Source organism: Loxodonta africana, chromosome 17 (genome assembly GCF_030014295.1).
Source record: "Loxodonta africana isolate mLoxAfr1 chromosome 17, mLoxAfr1.hap2, whole genome shotgun sequence".
NCBI lineage: Eukaryota > Metazoa > Chordata > Mammalia > Proboscidea > Elephantidae > Loxodonta > Loxodonta africana.
The window spans coordinates 29631875-29657809 of record NC_087358.1 but is presented as its reverse complement, the minus strand read 5'-3'; the positions used below and the strand labels follow the sequence as shown (position 1 = coordinate 29657809).

The following is a 25935-nucleotide window of genomic DNA, read 5'->3' as shown; positions in this document are numbered from 1 at the left end:
AAGCAAACAAACAAAGCAAAACAAAAAAACAGGGGGAGGGGGAGCACTGGGAGTGAGTGTGTGGTAGGAAAGGGGACTTACAGTTTTAAGTAGGCTTACCAGGGAGTCAAGACCTGAAGGTGGTGAGGAAGTGAGTCACCCAGCTACTGAAATGAAGAGAGCTCTAGTTTGAGGGTACAGCAGGTGCAAAGGTCCTGAGGCTTCATTGAGCCTGGCATGCTTGAGGAGCAATAAGCAGGCCAGTGTGCCAGGATTAGAGTGAAGCAACTAGTACAAAATGAGGTCAGAGAAGCAATGAAGTTAGTTCTGGTAGGGTCTCGTAGGTCCTTGTTAAGACATTTGGCTTTTATTCTAATATAGGAAGACACTGGAGGATTCTGAACAGAGGAGTGACATATTCTGGTATAAATTTTAACAGAACCACTCCGATTGCTGTGTTGAAAATACACTGAAAGAGACAAGTACAGAAGCAGAGTACCAGTTGAGACGCTGCTGTAATATCCAGGTGAGAATGGCTGTGGTTTGGACTAAAGTGGTACCAGTAATAGTTTTTAGAAGTGGCTAAATCTAGATTTGGTTTGAAAGAAGAGTCAACAATATTTGCTGCTGAAGTGCATGTAGGGTATGGAAGAAAGAGGAGTCAAGGATGACTCCAAGGTTTTTGGCTTGAACAAGTACAAAAATGAAGTTACCTATATTCTGAATCATTTAACTGAAATGGAAAAGAATGTGGGGACAGCAGGTTTAGGGAAGTCATCAGAAGCGTAGTTATGGACATGTTACATCTGAAATGCCTATCAGGTACCCAATTAGAGACAGAAAATAGCCAATTGTACATATGACTCTGGAGGTCAGGAAAGAGCTCTACAAATTTGGGAGTCATCGGAGAAAAAAACATTTAAAGCCATGGGGCTGGATCACTACGGGAGTGAGTCTACTTAAAAAGATGGGCAAGAACTGAGTTCTGAGCACTCCAACAGTTAGAGCTTAGAGAGATGATGAGGGGCCAGCAAAGACAGAAAGAAGAATAGTCAGTGAGATAGCAGGAAAACGAAGTGTGATGTTTTCAGAGCCAAGTGAAGAAAGTATCTCAAAGAAGAGATCAATTGCATTAAACTTTGCTGATTGGTCAAGGAAGACAAGGCCACAGGATTTAGCAATAGAGAAGTTATCTATGTCCCTGGCAGAGCAGTTTCAGTGGAATGGTTGGGTTAAAGGCCTGACTGGAGTAGGATGAAGAAGGAATGGGAGGAAAGAGTGGAGATGGAAGGTATGGAAATTCCTTCAACAAGCAGCTAACAAGTGCTAAGGAAAAAAAAAACGCAAAAACTGTTTCCCCTGCCCCAAATACTCCTCTGCTACTGGCTCCTTTTCATTCTTCAGGTATCTGCTCAAATGTTCCTTAGTCAGAGAGCCTTCTCTGAGCACTCCCTATATATGCTGGCTCCCTCCACCAATTACTCCTTCACACTTCACTCAATTTATTAACTACGTAACACCAAAATCTTTTGTCGATTCGGTTGAAAACACTAAACCCAGCACCTGGAAAAAAATCTGGGACATAGGTGGCATTCAATAAATATTTATAAAATGTGACACAGAATGAATGTGTGAATTTTAGCTCATTCATCTGTCTCTTTCACTAAGCAATAAATTCTGTAAAGATGAGAACCATCTTGTTCACTGCTTGTTCTTCTGAAACCAAAAAGTTTGAGACTACTGTAGAGGCCAGGTAGCTAGTACAAGACAAAAAGCTTTGCCTAGGGTAGTGATGGGACAGCTTTTATCAGTGGAGGGAAAAGATGAAGGGGGAGCTATCAAGAAGAACATCCAGGTTTCTGGCTTATGTACCAGGCATATGGTAGGTGGTAATGATCAAAAGAAAGGGATCATCAGAGGAGAGTTAGGTCCTGGGGAAAGAGCACAAATTCATTTTAGATACAATGACTGACATGCTTTTAAAAAATTTATAAGGAAATGGTCAAAAAAGTCTGAGCTGGAGATATAAATTTGGGTATGACAGTGGGTTGATGGTAACTGAAACACTGGGATTAGAAAAAATGCCTAGGAGAAAATGCAGAGCGAAGAGATAGGGTCTAGGGCTGGGCCTAGAGGAACTCCAACATTCACTGGCCGGGTAGAAGGGGATGAACTTACAAGAAGATGGAAGAAACAACCAGAGGTATGGAAATAAAACAAAGCAAAAGAAAATCATTAATGGACTTACTCCTGGGGGTATGGCAAGGGGAGAGGGTGGCGGAGAGCAAACCCCAGAAACGTGGAGGAAGAGAAATAAAATTCCTGTCGGAAAGCTTTAAATTTACTCAATGAATACAAAGCAAGATCATTTCCAGAGAATGGAGGAGTGAGGTAGTACTTGAGGCTTGAAAAGAAAAATATGGCACACATATATAGAAGGTCTTTATAATTCTATACCACTGCTACTGAATTTAAGATCCACTGGTGGAGTAGTGGTTAAGAGTTATGGCTGCTAACCAAAAGGTCGACAGTTCAAACCCACCAGGCACTTCTTGGAAAGTCTGAAAATGGGGCAGTGTTACTCTGTCCTATAGAGTCACTGTGAGTCAGAATCAACTCGATGGCAATGGTTTTTTTTTTTTTCGTTTGTTTGTTTTTTTATGGTCTTCAATACTATTAAAAAACTCTCATGGGCAGGAGGCAAAAACCCTCCTGATGAGCTGGCTTGACACTTACTAGACATTGCCAAGCAGAACTACATAACTCATTGAATTTGCTTCTGTCTTAACTTTGAATGAAGACATCCTAAAATAACCATTTTTTAAAAATTTTGGTAAATATATAACTAAACATTTTCCATTTCATCATTCTTCACATGTACAATTTAGTAACATTAATTGTGTTTATCATGTTGACTAACCATCACCATTATCTGTTTCCAAATTTTCTATCATCTTTGACAGAAGCTCAGCATCTCCTAAGCAATGACTTCTCTTTCCCTCTCCCTTTTTCACCTACCTCTGCTAATCGCTAATAACCTAAAATAACCATTTTGATGCAGGTGCGCATAAAAATGAGCTAGAGAGTAAAACTATTGTTTTTCTTATTATCAACATATACAAAAAATATATATATATAAGCTACCCAAAAAACCACACCCATTGCTGTTGAGTCGATTCTGACTCATGCCGTAGGCACCCTTAATCGTTATTCTGTCCTTGTACTCTATGTGGCTACAAGTACTTTCAATTCTGTTAATTCCTATATTACCTGCATTTTTTTTTTTTTTAGTGTATTTATTTCCATTTTAACGAGGAATTGACAGGTATTTTTTGAAGTTCATCAGTGCTGGTTTGGGCTCAAAAGAAGTATCCTCAAAAATCATTATTATGATTTTTGGATATTATTGAGAGAGCTAAGAAAATACTTCCTAAATGGGTGGCAATAAATTGAGAATATTTTAATTTACACTGAAATTAAGGCACAAACTGTAGTATTCTCTTAAAAGCAAAATCAGATAACTTGAGAAGCACAGTATTCATGCTATTAGTGAATTTTCAAAAAAAATGAGCATATACTTTGTTTAGAATAATTGCTGGCCCTTTCTGAGATGAGTCAAATCGACTCTATGCCAATGGGTTTGGTTTTTGGCTTTTTTCTGAGACAAAAAGGTGTGGAACTTGATTATTTTTAGCTTCTCTACCAGATAGGATCCAACCCCTACACTCCATCTCTCACTTTATCTCTGGTCCTCACTCCTGGGGTGATTATGTTGCCTGTTTACATAATATTTGGCATTAAAAGCTATGTAAAAATGTCTTCACACCAGAACAATTGTGCTTCCTGTCATTAAAATGGCTAAAAAAAAAAAAAAAAAAAATGGTCACATAAAAAGGTGCTGCTGTTCCTAGACCACTAGCAAGTTCAGCACAAAGGACTGGGATTGATCTTCACAGCCTTTTTATCTTGTATTATTGAACAATCATTTTCCTTTCATTTCTTCCCTTCTTACTTTACTCTTGATTTTTTCATCTGAGTTAATGATTTAGTATTACTGTATCAGATTTTAGCAATGATTCCTCAAGCTCTTCTAAAAACGAAGCACTATATAAAATAATAAACAGTCAAAACCAACATCTTCAAATAAACAGGACAACAGTGTCAATGAACTGCTTACCTTAATTTTAGCAGTGTATTCTCCTCTACCTCCAAACAGACCGAGGCCACCAAGTAATATATCAGTGTCTGAACTAAAACGTATAGCTTCTACTGAGTGGGCAGAGTAACCCCAGCCCCCTCCATGACCTAAAAGATATAAATTACAGTTTGTTTTAAAATATTCATATACATTTTAGATATAAGACAATATTTCCTAAACATAAGTATACATACTTTCAAACCTGTTTACCACACTATAATCTTCTTTGGAATAAACTTTCATCACTGCTTGAGTCTCCTCTTCTGTACTTGCAACACCCATTTTTAAATCCTGCATAGTTGCCAAAGTATCAAGACAGCCTAAAACAACAAACAAATAAAATTCAACTCCTCGAAATTAAAATTTTCCATTGTACTTACTGATGATATGGGAAACTACAGTGGATGAATTTAAATAAGGAAATACACTCTAAGTGCGCTCAACAAATTTTTTCCATGTTTTAAGCACAGTCTCACGGAAGAATACTTAAAAAAAAAAACAAACCCACTGCCGTCGAGTCAATTCTAACTCATAGCGACCCTATAGGACAGAGTAGAACTGCCCCATAGAGTTTCCAAGGAACACCTGGTGGATTCGAACTGCCAACCTCTAGGTTAGTGGCCGTACCACTTAACCAGTACGCCACCAGGTTTTCCAGAAAAATACTTACACAAATAAAAATTCTCCCCTTCCTGGGTAATTATCATATTTAAACATATACTATCTGGCATAGTTTTGCACAAACTGTCCCTCTGAAAAGTTGGACTCTCTTAATTTTTGATTCCTTATAAGTTCCTTTGCTTTATGAGACTCTCTGGATTATTTTTATTTGCTTCTTAAAGCAGTCTGAGGCAGGCAAACATGGTAGCCAGAGATAACCTTAACTGATATTAGTTTTGGATGTTTACAATGGTTACCAGGTAAAACTTATGAAAAAGGGAGCAAAGTATTTAATATCTAATAATTAAAAACAAAAATTAGGGCCTCACAATTGCAAATGCTAGATAAACATAAATGAATTTTTTCAGGATCATTTAAAAAACCAAAAAAGTAAGTAGTTTAATGGATTGGTATAAAATTTTCAGCAATAACATATGGATTGAAAAAATGCTATATTCAAATTAAATAAACAGAAATAAAGTTGATATGCTGTGGAAAACAGTTATGTAAGAAGAGATAAAAGCACTATCCATAAAATTCATACAATATTTTATAGAATTTATTATTTTAAAGAACTGTATATAAATGTCCTGACTACATATTTGAATAATGAATTTACACCTCTAAAGTTTATATATTCAAGTTAACCAAAACATTATTTTTGAAAGATCTACCTATTAAGAAAATTATTCAGGGGTGCTTAATATTTGGCTCTACGTGAACCTTCCGTGTTGTTGGTATAGGTCTGTAGGTTAAGCTTCTTAAAGATAGAGAACTTCACTTATTTCATACCTAGCATATTGTTAATTTTTAACAAAAATGAGTGACATACAAATCTAGACACTCTACAAATGAAAACAAAACAAAAAACCTCAATCCACGTCAACAAAAATTGGCTGAATGTCAAACAGCAACCCTACCTAGAATGTGCAAAGCTGCGTGAGACCGGGTGGTGAGAGCCCTTGATCCTGTAGGTAAGGCAAGTTCAGGACTTAGAATACTACATCTGGACTGCATGTCTGCTGCGGAGGGGAGTCTGGCATCAGCAACCACTGCATTGTAACACCACAGCTCTCTAGTGTTCGGTCGAAACCTTTCAAGAAAGAGAATAATTACAGCACCGAAGCAGTTTCACTAAAAAAATTTTTTGAAATATAATTTATGAGCTCATAATTTCCCATATCTGAATTAAATTCATAAATGAAATAATTTGAACGAGACAGTAATATGGATCACAACACTTCATGAATAATACAGTAACAGTATATTTAAAAATTTGATGCAAACATAGAAAATATGAAACACCTGTAGAGCAAAAACACCACAAAAAATGTTTAAAGGGACAAGTTAAAGAAAGCATGTGAAACAAAATGATGATTTGAATCAACTTCTAAGACATGTGCAACAAAATATGAGACAAGGCAACAATATCCAGGATGTGTAAGAGGTCCTACAAACCAATAGGATGGGAGACTACTAATCCAATAGTAAAAATGGGCAAAGGACATGAAATGGCAGTTCTCTGAAAAGAAACACAAATAGACTCTATGTAGATGTTCAGTATTACCAATAAACAGTAAAGCATGAATAAAAAACAATAAAGAACCCACAATGCCCTCCTGCCATTGTCCCATTTCTCTTATTTCTTTCATAGGAAAATTCTCAAAAATCTGACTCCATTTCCTGACCTCTTTCATTCTCTGCATTCTTTTTGGAAACACTGTTTGTATTAACTATTGAGTAGATACAAAAACAACAGTCATAAATATTTTTAAAAATAAAGTATGAAAAAAAAAGTACAAAGAATAGTGACACAATATAAACTAGTAAAAAGAACATTACCATTAACTTTTAAGTCCTCTGCATCTCCCTCCCTGGTCCCAATGTCTTTCTTTTCACTCTCAGAGGGAAGTTATCTTGAATTTTAAGTTTATCATTCTCTTGCTTTTCTATATGCTTTTCATATGTTTGTATCAAAAAGACATGTTAATTTTCATGTTTTTGAACAGTATATAAACAGATATACTGTCATAGATACACTACACATATTCTTCTGTGGCTTGCTATTTTCCAACAACAGAATAGTCTTGCAATGTGTTTATGCTGCGGCATATAGCTTAAAATTCATCCATTAGCACTGCTCTAGAATATTCCCTCTTGTGACTATATCACATGTCCATTGTATTATTGACAGCAAAAACCTAAAAAACCACCCAATTTTCCAGCACAACAGTGCTGTTATAAACATCACATATGTTCCTAAAGTATATGTGCAAGAGTATAGGGCCTAGATCTTTGGGGAAATTACATATTCTTAACGTGTATTGACGTCAATATTACAGAACAACCTGTTGCCGTGGAGTCGATACCAACTCATAGTGACCTCCATAGGAGAGAGCAGAACTGCCCCGGGGGTTTCCAAGGCTTCGACCTTTACGGAAGCAGACTGCCACATCTTTCTCCTGAGCAGTGGCTGGTGGGTTCAAGAAGCCCAGCACTTAACCACTGCACCACCAGGGCTCCTTCTTGCCAAACCAAAACCCGTTACCATCCAGTTGATTCTGACTCATTCTTAGAGGCTTATAAAATGGTGTCTCATTGTGGCCTTAATTTGCTTTACCTCATGATTACCAAGAGAAATCCTCTTTTCAATTGCTTATGAGCTATTTTATTTCCATTTTTGTGAAGAGCCTGTTAAGTCAATTTTCTATTGGGTTATTTTTTTCCTACTGATGCATATGAATTCTTTATATAATCTTGATACCGATCATTTTTACATATATCTTTCCCATATTTTTTGGTTTGTTTTTACTGTATTTAAGGGAGTCTTCCAGGTTTTTTTTTCCAGTGGCACAGTGGTTAAGAGTTCAGCTGCTAGCCGAAAGGTCAGCAGTTTGAATCCACCCGGCGCTCCTGGGAAATCCTATGGGGCAATTCTACTCTGCTCTATGGGATCGCTATGAGTCATAATGAACTCGATGGCAACGAGTTGATGAAAAAAATTAATTTTAACGTAGCTGAATTTACTAAACTTTTTCACTATGTTTTCAGTTCTTTGTGTCTTAAGAACCCTTCCCCTAGCTAAAAGTCATACTTTTTTTTATATCATCTTCTAAAAGTTTTTTAGTTGTCTAAGTCATATTTATGTCTCTAATTCACCTGTGTTTATTTTTTTCCTATACACATGAAGTGAGTTTGGTACCCAATTTCCTTTATTTTACTTGGACCACCAAGCACCACTGATTGAGAAAGCTGCCCCTACATACTAATCGGGAATGTCAGTATTTCTGACATGCAGCAAATTTTCTAGAAGCTCAGTGTTTTCCATGTAGACATACCAGCTGTGAAAATGAGTTTTTTTCTTTCATCCCCATCATTACATAGTACATACTGTTTCTTCTTCTTCGCTTGGTATTTTAAGTGGGGTCTCCTATACAATATCACAGAGAATTGTTTCAACATTTGCTTATTAATTATAAATGTTCCATAAAATAGAAACGTTACTTTTCATGACTTACCATCAGTTTTGATAAAGAAAAATAACAAGAGCGTGTCTGTCACATGCTTTTTCTGTACTATTTAGATGACTGATGCGGAAATTTATATAACTCTGTCTTAAAATAAAACCATACTTGCATTTCTGGCATGAATGCAACTTATCCATTATGGATTAGCTCTTTAATATGTGGCTGAATTTTCCTTGCTAATCTTTTATTTACGATTTCTGCATCTAATAGGATGGGCCCATAATTTCCTATTTTATGCTTATTTTTTCCTTCTTCAATTTTTTGTATTAGTTCATGCAGCCCTCATTTAAAGAAAAGTTAGGGGATGTTCACTTTCTTCATTATCTGTAAGAATGAAATAACTTATATATATTTTGCAAAAGTCATTGTTAGAGATATTTTGGCCTGGTATTATCTTTGAGGGATGCTTTATACTACTGATTTAATTTTTTTAATGCTCATAGAACTATTCAGATTTCTAGTCATTCTTTTATCAGTTATATTTTTTGTGAGCTACATTTTTAACAGAATTTTCCTGTTTCACTTCTCAAATTTGTTTATAATAGACTCTTCTTATTTTTTCAACCACTGCAGCATCTGTTGTTACACAACATTCCCTGGCAGGGTCTGGGGCAACATTCTGGAACCAAGCACATTGGTATATCTACAATTAAATAAATGAACACTCATATAAAGTAGTACAAAGATTAAAAACAAATTAATATAAGTTCAAGTCAGGTTTTTCTCCGAAATTAGTTACTGAAAGTACATTTGGCAATCAGAGCTTTGGGATTTCAGAAGTAAGTACAGGGGATTGTAGATCTGTATTTCACTGTCTTGTGATCTCTACACTAATAACAAACAAATTAGTTACTAAATGTTAAAGTACTTAAAAGAGTACTTGGCATGATATAAATTATAACAAAGCAGCTGCTATAAGTAGTAGCATTAATATGATTCCATTATTGCTTTTGAAAAGTTCTATTAATCTAAATGTTTTTCCTTTGTAGATGGTCATTCTTCTCTCTGGTTGCCTTTAAGTTTTTCTCTTGGTCTTTAGAGTTCTACATTTTACTATAATGTATGTTGACTGTAGATAATGGGAACACATTTCTAATTTCTGTGAATTCAAATCCTTTATCCAGCACTCACCTGCCAGTTTGTCATACTGTAGTGGTTTATGTCTCGCTGTGACACTAGAAGCTATGCCACCGGTAGGGTCCACCAGCAGGGTCACTCATGGTGGGCAGCTTTTAGCAGAGCTTCTAGATTAAGACAGACTGGGAAGAAGGACCCAGCGATCTACTTCTAAAAAACTGACCAGGGAAAATCTTACGGATATCAGAGGAACATTGTCTAATATAGTACCAGAGGATGAGCCCATCAACTCAAAACACAACTGGTGCATTAGAGGCAAGCTTTTGGGACCTTTATCTGCTGACATGGCATGACTCAAAATGAGAAGAAATAGCTGCAAACATCCACTAATAGTCGGAACATGAAATGTACTAAGTATGAACGAAGAGAAACTGAAAGCTGTCAAAGGTGAAGTGGAACACAAAACATTGATATCCTAGGCACTGGTGAGCTGAAACGGGCTAGTATTGACCATTTTAAATAAGACAATCATACAGTCTACTACGCTGGGAATGAAAAATTAAAGAGTGATGGCGTCAGATTCATCATCAAAAAGAACATTTCAAGATCTCTTCTGAAGGAAAACGCTGTCAGTCATAGGATAATATCCATAGGCCTACAAGGAAGATCAGTTAATACGACTATTACTCAAATTTACATACCAATCACTAACGCCAAAAATGAAGAAATTGAAGATTTTTACCAACTTCTGCAGTCTGGAATTGATCAAATATGTGATCAAGATACATTGATAATTACTGGTGATTGGAATACGAAAGTTGGAAACAAAGAAGGATCAGTAGTTGGAAAATAAGGCCTAGTGATAGAAATGATGCTGGGGATCTCGTGATAGAATTTTGCAAGACCAAGGACTTATTCTCTGTTGGGGTTGGGGGCAGGGGGAGTTAGCCAGGAGCAGTGCAGGCACTTTCCCTGGCAAGGGACAGGCAGAGAAGTAGCCTGGGGGCACGAAGGTGCTCTCCCTGAACAGAGTGGGTTGGGGTGGGAGACCAGGGGTCATGCAGGCACTCTGCTAGGCAGGAGACGGGTAAGGAGGATGGCTACGGGTCACGCGGGCTCTCTCCCAGGCAGGGGAGGGTTGGGTAGGGAGGCTGGGTGTTGTGCAGGTTCTCTCCTGGGCGGGAGAGGGGCGGGGAGGGCAGCTGGGGGTAGCTCAGATGCTCTCCTGGGCAGGGGAGGGATAGGAGACTGGGGGTGAAACAGGCGCACTTTCTGGCAGGGGAGGGGCTGGGCGGCAACCAGGTGTTGTGCAGTCTGACTCCAGTGGGGGAGGGGCTTAGGGTAATTTCTTTTGCAGTATCTTCTAGCTTATTAATTTTCTCACTTGCATAAATATTCTTCATTTATAAATATTCTGTTTGGTTGTTTTTCAAATATACCTCATCATTTTGAGTTTCTTTTTGTTTGCTCATTTTTTTAATTCCATCTTTTATTTTTTAAACATTGTATATATATTAATTTATATTCTGTTACTGACAACTCCATGATCTGAAATTGATCTTGTTGCTTGTTTTTCTGCTGAATTTCACTCACAGCGATTAAGTCATACGTGTTAGGCAATCTTAGAATTTAAATTTATATTTGATTGGATCTTAATTTGTTAAAAACCTGTGCGTTTTTAACGGTGATTTACACTTGCCTTTTCTGTTAAAAAAAAAAAAAAATTTTTTTTTTTTTTTCTGTTGGAGGCAAAGGGGTATTACCTATCTGGTTCCACTTTAGCACCATTTCAGAGGCTTAATCTGAGAGTCCAGATCAGTTTCCATCTCTTTCACCTTGTAGCTGGCACAAAGGTTATTTTCCAAATTGCAGTGCTGATATCAGCATTTGCCCTCAGCACAACCCTGTTTCACTCGTGCTTATTGCTTACTGCTCAAGTGTCAACTCACAGAGGTATGGTTTTTATTTTTATGCTGGTTTGTTTTTCTTGAGGGTGGAGGCCAGGGGCATTAAATTAGCCATTTCCTTCCTGAGTACCAAGTGATGTACAAAATATATTTTTAAAAAAAAATTTTTTTTTAAGCATAGGGTCCTTCAAAGTATCTAGCTCACCATACTGCTGGAAGTGGAGATCCCCATTTACTCTTCAAACCATTCCAATCCAGTTTGCACATATAACACTTCAATGAAATTATTACCCTGAAGATTGCAAATGACTTCCAAGTAGCCAAATCAAATGAAATTTTTTGTTATCAACTTAGTCATCCCCTCCTTCTCTTCTTGATCCATTCCCTTTCTAACTTCCATGTCAGCATATACTTCTGGCTTTTTCGTCTACTTCACTGGCTGCTCCTTCTCTGTCTTCTAACTAGTTCTTCTTCTCCTACCTGACTTCTAAATTTTAGAAATCCCCCAGGACTCTCTCCTCAATTTATCTTCTCTGCCTAGGTGATCTCCTAGCTTTAGATACCACTTATAAACTGAACACTACCAAATTTATTATACCCAATCCAGACCACTCTTTTGAGCCTGACTCATTTATCTAATGGTCTACTTAAATATTCTCATTTAGAACTCAAACTTAACATGTCAAAAAAAGAAGTCCTCTTCCCTTCCTACCTCAGTTAATGCCATCAACGTCTATTCAAGTGCTGAAGTAAAAAACTTGGCAGTCATCCTTGACTGCCCACCCCCATTCCTGTTGGTGCTACTCCACAATATATACCGGCAATCACACCTCTCAATCTTTTCCACTATAACCCTTTAAATTCAAGCCATCATTTCTCCCTTGATCTACTACAGTAACCTCCTGCTTCTACTCTAGCCTCCTCCAATCCATTTTCTATTAAGAATGATCTCTTAATGGCAAGTTCAAACCCAAAATCCTAGAAAAAAATTAAATTCCTTACCCTTGCCTACAAAGTCCTACATGCCCTGGCCCTGCCTACTTCTTTGATATCATTTCATGCCACTCATTCACTATGCTTTGGTCATACAGGCCTTCTTCAAACTTCGAGAACACTGCCAAGCCCTTGCTTGCATTACAGCATGTGGGGCTAATAACTTCTCTTTGACTCTTCAAATGCCTGACTCTGTCGCATTCTTCAAGGTCTTAATTTATATTGTCTTCATAGGTCACTGATATTATTCTCAGAAACAATATCCCCTTTTTCCTCCACACTGCTTATCAAGATCTATAAGTATCTTAACTGTTCACTTTTATATACTCTGTATTTCCCTCCCAAAGATGAATTCCATAAGAGCAAGGGCATTGTACTCATAAGGAATACCAAAGGAAGTAGATTCAGGCAGGAAGGAAAGCCAAAGTAAGCTAATACTGGGTCTGCAATGTCTGTGATAGCTCTAAATGCAAATACCCTTTTGAAAAACACAAAGAAGACAGGGAGCCAGAAGTTAGGATAATGGCAAGAAACTGATACTGATATGAAGGAAAACACCTCTCAGCTGTTTCACTGAAACATAGGAGGAGATTGCCCTTCATCTTTTAATCAGTTTTGGAACAAAAGGAGAGTAATCAAGGACCTGGCAAGGCATTTGAGATCATATGTCCCATTGCTACAATCACGCGTGAAAAAAATAAGGTTCAACTAACTAGATACCATACTTCAGAGTTGTATTAAGACCCCAGACAAGTAGTTCTAATTCAAGTAAGTGTTTACTGCTAGAATCTAGTTATACTATTATCTCTAACCTAGTGAAGTTTTTCAGAGATAAATTCTATACTACCAATTTTAATTTTGTTTTGTTAATGCAAATTCACTTCATTTAAAAATAAAACATAAGGATTATAGAAAAGAATATATTGATTTAAACCTAGGTCCAAACTAGGGCATGTTCTTTGATAACTAAGTCTCTTAAGTATAATGACGTCTAATCAGCAAATAACTGCAATCTTATCTTTAAATTCACTCTCCTTTTTATCCTTTCCATTCTATCCCATTGTGAGCACTCTAATTCTGGTTCTTAGTACACCTCATTTCTTCATAAGTATTACTACAAAGGAACACTCAGTTATAGTCTCTTGTTATTTAATCTACCTTGTACAATGCTGCCAGAGAAATCTAAAAGCACTATTCAACCCAATTCTGACTTCCAGACCGCTTCACAAAATGCCCAAGCCAACAAACTAGGAAAAACTACAATTCCTTCACTCTGAATCTAGGCCTCATGATTAATTGAAAACATGGTCTCTTAAGACTCAGCTGACTGATGGAAATGGAAGTAGGGATGGGCAGAAGAAAGAACACAAAGAAAATGTCTCCTCTCTTTCCTCACTTGCCCCACTTTAACCATTCAACTTATCTGAATTCTTGCCTACTTTTTTTAAGGCGGGCTCAATAAACAAAGCAAGAGGGGAAAAAAAAAACACAAACTGATAAATAAGCTCTGTGACAAGCCACTCTAGTAATAGCAGAGTGCACCTCCTATTTTAGTCCCAAGACTCTGAGTATCCAAAACTAGGAAAGCTGAGAAGAGTAACTCTTCTTTACTCATTATGGTATATAAAGTACCACAATAAATTTTGAACAAATACATTATTATTTCTTTCTTGAGCCCCCCGTGTGCCTTTACCCATCTCTACATTTTTATAATTTCCAGAGTTTATGTAACCCTGTATGTTTCTCTACCAAGAAGGAAATGCTGTTATACATGCTCCTAAAGGGTAGGCTCATTTATTCTGTATTGTCTTTGGCATAATTTCTTCTACATATTTGTTAATAATTAGATATTTATGGGAAAGAGAAATAGGATGAACTCTATACACAGATAGGATTGATATCAGACTAAAGGTAATTAACAGAATTCCTGAAAGTAAAATGAACAATTATGATAGTAGTAAACACTTCTATAGCATCTACTATGTACCTTTTTTCTAAGTTATTTAGTACTCACAACAACCTACAAGGTAGGTACTATTATTATCCCCATTTTATAAATGAGAAAACTGAGGCATAGAGACTCCAAGTAACTTCTCCAAGGTGACACAGAGAGCAAAATTTGGAGCTGGGATAAACCTGGGCAGTCTGACTCAGAACACACAGTCTAAACCACTGTGCTATACTGTCAAGAAGGAGCCCTGCTGGTGTAGCAGTGAAAGAGCTCAGCTACTAGTTGAAAGGTTGGGAATTTGAACCCACCAGCCGCTCCATAAGAGAAAGATGCGGTAGTCTGCTTCCATAAAGATTCACAGCCTTGGAAACCCTATGGGACAGGTCTACTCTGTACAGTACGGTTGCTATGAGTCAGAATTGACCTGATAGCAATTGGTTTTTTTTTTTAAAACTACTGTAAAGGTGCCTGCGAATCTCTATGATAAACATGCAGTTGCAAGTTTAACAGGAGGGTTCTCATGTGTGAAAAGTGCCTGTACAAGAATTTTGCATTACTGAAAAAGTCTAATTTGATCAAAACTTAATTACTGCTCTATTTTATAAGCAGAGAAGCTTACCTCCAAATTACATCATATACAGGGTCAAGACATACACCAAACCCCTGCAGATCCTCTTGCTCAGAATCATTAAAGGTTTTACAGCTCCCATCCACTTTATTTATCAGAAGACATTTAAACGGAGGAGGTTCTGATATAGACGCAGGTACCAATCCTTGGGAAAAATATTTATATGTACTTTAAATATACATTACCATTTTATATTCACACAAACCTTATTAGTATTATTATTACTTCCATTCCACAGATGATGAAACCTACACTTATAGAGGTTGTTGTGGATCTGTGCCATCGAGTTGATTCCAACACATAGCAACCTATAGGACAGAACAGAACCGTCCCATAGGGTTTTCTAGGCTGTAATCTTTACAGGAGCAGATTGCCAGGTCTTTTCTCCTGAGGAGCTGCTGGTGGGTTTGAACCGTGACCTGATGGTTAATAGCCAAGTACTTAAAATCACCGTGACATAAAAAGCCTGTAAGTGGTGAAATTCAGGAATAAAACCTCAGACTACCTGAGTCCAAAACACATGTTCTACTCAACTCTACACTTCATTATTCAAAATATAATTATTCATGGTATCATTAGCACAAGTATGAATTGAAACCTTGGTCTTAATGAAATATCAAAGTTTGAGTTATAGAACCTTTCATAAAAATTAATTTCTATCATTTATTTAAACAATGTAGAAAACAACTGTAGGAAACAATGTAGAAAAAACCCTCACTCTAATATACATTTATTTTGCTAAAATTTAGCTACTATTTCCACCAATGCTTAGCTTATAAATACTCTGGTATCTAAATCTCCTAACTCTTCCACTCCTCTGACAAGATAAACAAATATAAACATAGACACTTGGAGGCTCCTTTTAAATTTCTTCAAACAGAAAGAAAACAAAGGCAAAATGCCACAAGGCTATTTCTCTTTAAAGGGAAAGATAAAACCATTCACTATCAACCTAGACAAATCGTTTTTTTTGGGGGGCAGGTCGGGGAGGGTTGCATGGTTTTGGTATTACCTATTATGTGTTTGCTGGCAAAAATTTCTGACGTAGCAAGGACATGAGAATTAATTAGTGCTTCATCAATTCGTAAGAAAGTCTGGTCCCCACTTGCACCTATCCAGGTAGCCTTCCGCCCGTATTTTGATCCAATGTTAGGCATGGGAGCGGGCTTTGCATTCCAATATGGCACGTCCAAAATTGGTCTACCCAGTTGTCCTTTCTAAAAGATTAAATAAATCATATTAACAATATTACTGGATAAACAATCTATAATTTTCATAAAGTTAAGGGAAGAGAAGACAAAAGCAAGCTCTATGAGACATTATCAATTTTTTTTAAATAAATACATATGAAAGTTGGACCAAACATTTATAGAGTAATAAAATAACTTCTACTGCTTCTAGGAATTATCTCTTCAATAAACCACAAAGTGTATTATTAAAAAAATAATAATAAAGTTGAAATATTTTTCTAAGCCAGAAATCTTCCCCATATTCCCTATATTCAAAGGAGAAGTATGATAAATACATAATATGTTACATAACTAGTTTATTTGAAAAATCATTTGACATTATAAGTTAACGGTACAAAATGACAGTGAGTTCACTATTAAACTCACACCACCTGAAAGTATTTGGGTAAAAGACCAAAGATAATTAACACTGGAACTGTGAATACAATTCGCAAATGACATAAGGTAATGATCACGTGTAAGTTATTTCATTTACGTTTTAAGATACACAGCAGAATCAATGTTAGGTACAATGCCTTAAGTAACCGTTAACTCATTTAAAAAATGAGACTGTCTATGGGTACTTGGTTATGTAAGAGTTTAAATTAAGAAGCAACAGGAAGTCTGGGGCTACTAAGCTAGTAGCTGAAAAAGAATGAAAGAACGTTCATATTGGATCAGTGAATACTTCCACCCCAGCTATGGAGAGCTCTCTCACCATAGCATTTCACTTCCAGAAGACTTCTGAAAATGCTGTAGCGGGGCACCCAGGGTTATTTACAAGTGTTTGAGCAATGGAAATAAGCAACGACAGCAAAAAAACCTGAAGAACAGGGAGCCTGATGCACTGCCAACAGCGTGGTCAAGCTTTGACCCAAGTACCAGGTTCTTATTTCTGGTCTATTTCTTCAACACCACAGCAAGAAAACAAAGCCACAAACTGACTACAGAGCAACTGTGCTTCAACCCCTGGGCTGAACCAGGGAGGGGAGAGTGGCACCCAGATCAGAGAAATAACAAAAAGATTCAACATTTATTCTCACACTCTTTCAACATCTATCTGCATTTTTTAATAAAAGAAACAAAAAAGAACATAAAAATGTGAACACTGCAAAATACATCATCTTACACTTCTGGACTGCAAAGAAATTAGTTACACTTTCCACTGACTATTGAAATAAATATCTACTCCTTTACTACCAACCAGCTAATATGAAGAAAAGAAATCCAAAAATATGATAGATGCTGAACATCCCCACAGGGATTCATAATGTGATTATAAATAAGCCACATTTAAATTCATAAAAGGTCACAAACTAAGACTTTGGGGAATGGAGGACAAAGATAGTTGTCTGATTTCAAGTCTTGCCACTCACATTCCTCCCCAAAACATAAAATCAATATGGAGGGAAATTAAACCACACATAACTCAAGCCCCCAGCAGTATTAGGGGACAGAGGATACCATGATCTTCAAATTATCTGTAACCAGAGGAAGAATCCAATTTCCGACAAGAGTTCTCTCCACCTGCCTGTCATTGCAAGCTTGTGGGTATGGAGGGTGCAAAAGGGAAGGTTTAGGGAGAATAAGAAAGAGAATAGGGGTGTACAAAGGACACTGAAAATGCATAGGCAAAATCATCCTCTCAAAAAGAAAGTCCAACCCTTAATGATAAAATACTACATGCTAGTCAGGGCTTGGAGGTCCACAGCACCAGCTAAACCAAAGGGACTGGGAAGCGAGCAGGCTCATTTCTACCCATCAGATTATCGTGAATTAAGGCGCATCACAACACCTTGTTTTGGCAAGGCTGTGGAGAAAAGGACACTTTCATGTATTACTAGTAGGGATGTAAAATAAAGGCGAATTGTCAATATCTTACGAAACATGATATATAGTTAACCTTTAACCTAGCAATCTCGCTTTTAGGAATTTACCTCAAGGATGAACCTCTAACAATATCCATTAACTGAATTATATTGAAATATATTGGAAAGCACTTAAATGTCCAAGCATAGGATACTGACTAAATAAAGTACAATATCTACACGATGGAGTACTATGCAAATGTGGAAAAAAAAAACAAGGAAGATCTTTATGAACTGATATAGAGTGATTTCTAGGAATATTAAAGAGCAGAGTGCAAAAGAGGATATATGGTAGCCTGCCTTTTGAAAAAAAAGGACAGTAAAATAATTACATATATGTATGCATGTGTATACATACACACTTATGTTGATGTGTGACATCAAGTCAGTTCTGACTCACAATGACCCTATATGACTGAGTGGAACTGTCCATAAGGTTTCCTAGGCTGTAATCTTTATAGGAGGAAATCGCCAGATTTTTTCTCCCACTGAGTCGCTGGTGGGTTTGAACTGCTGACCTTTTGATTTAGCTGCTGAGTGCTTAACCATTATAGCACCAGGGCTCCTTACATATATGTATACATATATGTATATGGTATATGTATATACATAAGTATGTATACAGTGTGTATATATTTTTATCTATCTATATCTTTACAAGGAGAAACACATGAGGGATAAACCAGAGAACAATGAAGTTTGTTACCCACAAGCATGGGGTTAAGGGGAGATGGGGAAGTAGGGATACCAGGGGTATGACAGCTGAGTATAGCATTTTTGTATAACTTAACTTTTGAAAACATGTTACTGTTTCTACATATAAAAAAAAAATAAATTAAATTAAATCAAAGACTGCAGAGTTGTTGTGGAGATCCTCAAACTAAAAGCAAACTTAAACAAATGAACCCAAATCTACCCCAAGGAAATAACATAATTCCACTGAGAAGGGGTGGGGAGAAAGAATTGATCTAAGTAATTTACGAACCCAGTTTATCTGTCTGTATACCTTGGGTTCTGGAGAAGGCAGAGGTGGGAGGAGGGGCGGGAGAAAGAATGAAAGATCCTGAAGCGTTTTTAGTGAGTTTGTTTTTGTAGTGGCGTGGGCAAAGTGGGGAACCTTGGTGGCGTGACGGTTAAGGGCTTTACTGCAAACCAAAAGGCTGGTGGTTCAAACCTACAAGTTCTGCTATAAAAAAGGCTTGATGACCTGTTCCTGTACAGATCACAACCCAGGAAACTCGACGGGGCACTTCCACTCCACCACGTAGGGCTGCTGTGAGTTGGAGTCGACTTGATGGCATATAGCAACAACATGGGCAAAGTACTTCTATTTTAAGGACTGAGTGAGTGAGAAATAAATGTGTTGATGTTATTGGGAGCCAGAATTTTCACTGCAGAAGAAGGGACATATCAAACATGGAATGGAAGAAGGCAAAAAAGAACCTGTGGCCGTAGACTGCAGTTGCAAGTATTGGTGTGGACTTATGATTTCTAAACATGCATACACATACATGTACACTGGCGAAGCAAAGACATCCAGTAGCAATAAACACACCTAGTACCCAGTTGGTGTCTAATACTACTCCCTACTAAAAAGAACCTGAGTTCTTAGGGACGTGGCTGATTCTAGATCTGAGATGGAGTATGCACAAGATGAGCCTGGAACATCTTGTTATGCAAGGAAGTACGAAAATTGCTCAAAAAAAAAAAAAAAATGAAGGGGGCATGTCACAACAACACAAAAACCACCTTGAAGAAGCTCCCACTGGCCAAATCTGGGACAATCTAAGCATCCAAATAATTAAGGACAAAAGGGGGCCCTGGTGGCACAGTAGTTAAGCATTTGGCTGCTAATCAAAAGGTAGGCAGTTTGAATCCACCAGCTGCTACTTGGAAACCCTATGGGGCCACTCTACTCTGGCCTATAGGGTTGCTATGAGTTGGAATCAACTCAGTGGCAATGGTTTTTTGAGTTTTATACCAATAACAAGTAGACAGACAGACAAACAAGTAAACAGGAAAGAGGGATCTTGTTTACAGTAGAATGCAAAGTGCTGACTGGCAAATGTGGAGACGGTGTTGGAGTTGGAAAATCATCATTTTGCAACCATCATAGCAGAGACTGGTTCAGGCAAGAATGATCAATGGATGTTAGATCAAGGGGTAAATTTTGACAAGAAGCAGATATCTGCACGGTCTTAAAAGTGTCAACCCACAGATAACTAATTAGTTGCAAGGAAAAAGTACCAAAAATACAGTAGTGAAATCATAGAACATATCAACCAGGTAATCAAAATTTATATCACCACTGAGAGGCAGATAAACATCTTCTGCCTCTAGATATGATGCCCTAAGAACAACACAACATCACTTACATGGTATTTTGATGTGCAGAGCACAATCTGAATCTAAACATAAGTGAATATCAGATAAACCCAATGTGAAAAACAGTCTCTTAATGTATACACACACATATATCATTCTTCAAAAATGTCAATGTCATAACAGACAAAGAAAAATCTGAGGAAATGTTACAGATTAAAGGAGACATGAAAGAGCCCTGATGGTGCAATGGTTAAGCGCTCGACTGCCAACCAAAAGGTTGCTGGTTTGAACTCACTAGCTGCTCTTTGGAAGAAAAGGCCTGGCAATCTGTTCCCATAAAGATTACAGCCTAGGAAACCCTATGGGGCAGTTCTACTCAGTCTTACAGGGTTCCTATGAGTTGAAATTGACTTGATGGCATACAACAACAACAAGGAGACATGATAGGTAAATGCAATGTCTGAGCCTTGATAAGAGGGGGGAAAAATGCCAAATAAAAGCACTGGGTCAACTGACAAAATACAAACTATTTAGGAGTAAAGGGCCATCATGTATGCAAGCTATTCTTAAAAGATGTAACAAGAAAATATTTTATATTCATGCATAGGCACAAGCAGAGAGAGAGGTGGGTAGAAGGAAAGAGGGAAGGTGGGAGAGAAGAAAGGAGGAGACAGACAAAGGGACAGACGGAGAGACGGAAAGAAAATGAAAAAAGAAATAGATCAAAACATTAATAGATGAATGTGGTAAAATAATATATGGGTGTTCTATGTATAATTCTTATTTTCATCTCCAAATAAAAGTTATTACTGTTAAATTCACATTTACATTTTTTTTTCAAAGATAAGGAGATAAAAAGTACATCTCAGAGGCTTAAGTTATAGAGTTTGGTATAGTTAATCCAAGTTAGAGATGGTATGGGGTTTTCAGCACAGTCGTACAAAGCCTTCCTTTGACCTCTACTATGGCCAAACTATAAAAAATTTGCAGACCATTTTCACCCTTTGCAAGCTTTGGCAAAAATAAAGAAACACAGGCTTACCAGAGAGATAGAGTGGCAAAGAGGAAAAAGAAAACTATATTTAAACAAATTAGACTTTGGGTTTTATACCAATAATAAGTAGACAGGCAGACAAGTAAACAGGAAAGAGGGCTCTTGTTTATAGTGGAATGCAAAACACAAACCTTGAAGTAGAAATAGTTCTATATATTAAAAAAAATGAATCTTTAGAAGTTAGGTGTGAAATAACCTTTCAAATGACAGAATTATCTCTACTGAATTTTTAAAGGCTTTTGATCTGGAATAAATATATCCAATTCTAACACAATAGTTAAATTCAATAAATTCTAATGCTGATTTAGAGAAGAAATTATTTCAAATTAATGTCATTCAGGTTTTACTTCTGTTGGATGTGGAGGCAGAAAATGTGAATATGCAATAATTATAATACAAAGAATTTTACAGGAACCAGAAAAAATAGTAATGTGGACAAATGATAAGGCAATGGTACAATGTAATATTATTGTTTTAAAAAATTTCTTACAGAAAAACTTCCAAATGTGAAGACTTGTCCATCCATTAAAAGTACTGCCGTGTGGTTGCTGCCTGCAGTAACTTGTGTGCTAGGACCTGGCAATGCTTGAACAAGAGTGGGACATCCCCTAGGTTTAAAAAAAAAAAAAATTAAGTCAATTTCTTACAAGATCCAACTGAAATAAAGAACATTAAGCAAACAATGCAATAAGGAGGAAAAAGATAAAAGGCACTAATAAGAATAATCAATGAACACTTATTTAGGTGCTATAGGCCTGTCTCTATTCAAGGCCCTGGGTATACCAGACCAGACCCACTGCCGCTGAGTGGATTCTGACTCATAGCAACCCTACAGGACAGAGCAGAACTGCCCGCATACAGTTTCCAAGGAGCGCCTGGTGGATTTGAACTGCTGACCTTTTGGTTAGCTGTCAAACTTTTAACCACTACGCCACCTGGGTTTCCAAGTGTTTATTTGATAAAATAAAATCATGTGATGTCTTAACAGGAGCAAAATCTAGGAACTAGATGAAACAATTCTATGAGCCTTTTTTCTAACTTTCATCACTAATCTATAATTTGATATTTTAACATCACATTTAACGAGTCAAAATATAGTATCATGAAAGGCATTAGCACAATGGCTAAAAGTCCAAGCTCTAAAGTTAGACTACTTGGGTGTGAATTCTGGCTCTATCACTTAATAGCAATGCGGCCATGGCTTTGAACAAGCCACTCATCCTTCTCTGTATTTCAGTTTTCTCCCCTATAATATGGAAGGTAATATTAAATAATATCAATCCCACAGGGTTCCTGTGAACAATAAATAAGTTCATACAGGTCAGTGCCTGGCACACAGTTAACACTTAAGAAATGGTAACTATTATGATAAATGACAGCCCAGTATCCTTCTCTACTTTTATTAACCATTTTTATGAACCACTATCTATAATTAAAATAGTAATCACTGTAGAAACAGTCCATACATAACAGGAGAACTCTGCTTTTGAGATAATGTAATTATCATACTTAAATTTTTTTCATTATAAAGTAAAATACATCAATATAAGCATTTTTGGCTTTTAGAACACATACTTGCTTAAATTAAGGAGGAGGAAAACTGAAGAGGGCTAAAACTTCTCAGAGTTACAAAAGGACAGACAGATAGGGTGCTCCTCTACCATATGATCACCAATTTCGTTTCACCCTAATTATCTTCATACACTTTACGTTCTCCCTAGATGATCTTACTTTATGGTTGCATCTATCAAATACTGTGATTCTTAAATCCATATTCAGAAAGTCACTGGAAGAGAAGGTTTTAAGAAGGGGGAGATAATATACATGTCAAATCCTCTAGAGAGAGTTACAAAGAAGGAAGTCTCTTTGGTGGAGTAGGCACTATACAGTAGCAGATGAGGGTTAACAGTCAGGTTACAGAATATGCAGAAAATGCCTTCAAGAACCCTAGTACTAAAGGAAAAAGGAGAACCAGCAGTTAAAGAGAAAATGAAGCTGAAGGAGAGGCTTTGTTCTTTAGAAGATAAAGAGAATTGAGGAAGTTGGGCAGAGTGAGTAAAGATAAAGAGGCTAAAGGTAAAGGTTGGAAAGGAGATAGGAAAGAGAAATAGATCCCTAAGGAAAAGGTAGATGGGTTTCAGAGCATGGGCAAGATGGGTCACTCTTTCTCTGCAACAAGAGGAAAGGGGCAAAGAAGTGGTATGGATGTAGGCAGATTTGTAAGATTAGTCGGTTGAAGAATTTCCATCTAAAGGTTTTTGTGTTTGTGTGTGTGATGTGATGTGAATGGAGGTTGTATGCTGAGAGAAAGGGAAATGACTAAACAGAGAGGACAATTTGAAGATTAGAGAAAAGGCATGGTGGGGGATAGAACAGATAATTAAACCCAAACCCAGTGCCATCGAGAACAGATAATTAGAGCAGGAATTTTTAATCTAGACCCAAAGGACAGCTACGACATCCATGAGGGAACTTCAAGAGATCTCTGAAACCCCCAGATTTGTAAGCGAAATTTTATGTGTCTATTCCTAGGTTTATTTTTCTGGGGAAAGAGCCCCTATCTTCGAACAAATAGTTCACAAGCATGTAACAGGATGACTTCTGGCCATTACAGAGCCATCAGTTGAATCTGAAGGTCATATAACAGTCTGCTCACTTGTGTGATTTTTTGCAGCAGCTTTTTTTTTTAAGTGTAGATATGGCAAATATAGATAGATTGATTCATGCTTGAAGTTTTACCACACCCTAGCTCACGGAAGCAGCAGTCAAGAAATCAAATGACTTATTGCACTGGGCAAATTTGCAGCAAAAGACCTCTTCAAAGTTCTAAAAAGCAAAGATGTCATTTTGCTGACTATGGTATACCTGACCCAAGTCACAGTCTTTTCAAAGGTCTCATATGCACATAAAAGGTGGATGATGCAAAAAGAAGACAGAAGAAGAATTGATATAATTGAATTCTGATGCTGGCAAAGAATATTAAATATACCACCGACTGCAAGAAGAACGAACAAATCAGTCTAATAAGAAACACAACCAAAACGCTTCTTAGAAGCAAAGATGGTGAGACTTTGCCTTGCTTACTTTGGACATGTCATCAGGAAAGAAATCGCTAGAAAAAAATATGCTTGGTAAAGTAGACGGTCAACAAAAATGAGGAAAATCCTAAGTGAGATGGATTGACACAATAGCCTCAACAATGGACTCAAACATATCAAATATCATGGAGATGGCTCAGAGCCTGGCAGCGTTTCATTGTATTATACATAAGGAGCCAGCTCAGTGGCAGAGAATGAGAAAATTGAGGACACTGGTAAGAGTACAGGTGAAGAGTTAAATAACAATCACTAATGACGGCACTGGGTGGGTTAATGTGGGTGGAGGAAACCCCAGTGGTGTAGTGGTTAGGTGCTACAGCTGCTAACCCAAGGGTCGGCAGTTCAAATCTGCCAGGCGCTCCTTGGAAACTCTATGGGGCAGTTCTACTCTGTCCTATAGGGTCACTGTGAGTCGGAATCGACTCGACGGCACTGGGTTTGGTTTGGAATGTGGGTGGAAACACTGGTGGCATAGTGGCTAAGTGCTATGGCTGCTAACCAAAGGGATGGCAGTTTGAATCCACCAGGCGCTCCTTCGAAACTCTATGGGGCAGTTCTACTCTGTCCTATAGGGTTGCTATGAGTCAGAATCGACTTGAAGGCAAGAGGTTTTTTGGTTTTTTAGTGTGGGTAGGAAATAATGCGAAAAGGGTGAAAGAGAGTTAAAAATAGAGGATTTTAGGGAATGAGAAAGTCAAAGGCCAAGTAAGGTAGGGCTAAGTAAGAAATGAAGAAATTGGCATTAGAGAATGGGATGTTTAAACTTAAGAACTCAGAGTTGAACTGGTGCTAGATCCAGGCTGTGGTCATGGGAATGACCTCTGTGAGTGTGGAAGTTACTAGATACAAGATGTCAGGATAACAATATTGTATGGGATCCTTCACATGGATACTGAAGTCACTCATTATTGTGACAAGACCTGGGGTGAGGAAACACTGTGAACTAGATGCTGTTTTCAATGAATGAACTGCAGTAAATGGAAGGTAGGTAGGTAATTAAGGGCAGCAGAGAGGAATGGCCATGCCTCAAAAGAGCAGGATTTTTTGTTTGTTTGTTTTTACTTGAAAGTGGAGTGATAAAACTAGGAACAGCACTGAAGAGATATGTGGCTCTCAACTCTGAGGTACAGGAGGTTTTCGCAAAAGAACAATCACTACTCCAAAGGGCCATATGTCGAACTAAACGCTCTCACAGAAGTGTCAGTTCAATTCAAACAAGGAATTGACGGGAGTTTGTGTAACTGTTTACTTGTTTGCAGTTTACAAAGCACATTCACATAAAATTAATCATTAACTATCAAAATAATTCCACAGGTAGATCTTAAGAGGTTTAAGGATTTTCCCAGGAGATGGTGGCAGGTCTTCTAACATAAAATCTTAGAATTCTTTTCCTGACACCAGTGAGTCCATTTACTAAATTATTTGGATAACAAAGGAACAA

At 37.3% G+C, this 25935-nt stretch overlaps 1 protein-coding gene across 15 annotated transcripts in view; it reads right to left on the bottom strand.

Moving 5' to 3' along the window:
- The window catches only part of MYCBP2 (MYC binding protein 2), a 287598-nt gene that overhangs the window by 156439 nt on the left and 105224 nt on the right, over positions 1 to 25935 (bottom strand). For all 15 annotated transcript variants that reach the window (XM_064270017.1, XM_064270009.1, XM_064270015.1 and 12 more), the window contains 6 exons: positions 21887 to 22004; positions 15933 to 16137; positions 14912 to 15065; positions 5758 to 5930; positions 4372 to 4497; positions 4157 to 4284 (listed from right to left, as the gene is read on the bottom strand). In XM_064270017.1, the coding sequence (XP_064126087.1) occupies positions 4157 to 4284; positions 4372 to 4497; positions 5758 to 5930; positions 14912 to 15065; positions 15933 to 16137; positions 21887 to 22004 (904 nt within the window). The remainder of the gene's footprint in view (positions 1 to 4156; positions 4285 to 4371; positions 4498 to 5757; positions 5931 to 14911; positions 15066 to 15932; positions 16138 to 21886; positions 22005 to 25935) is intronic.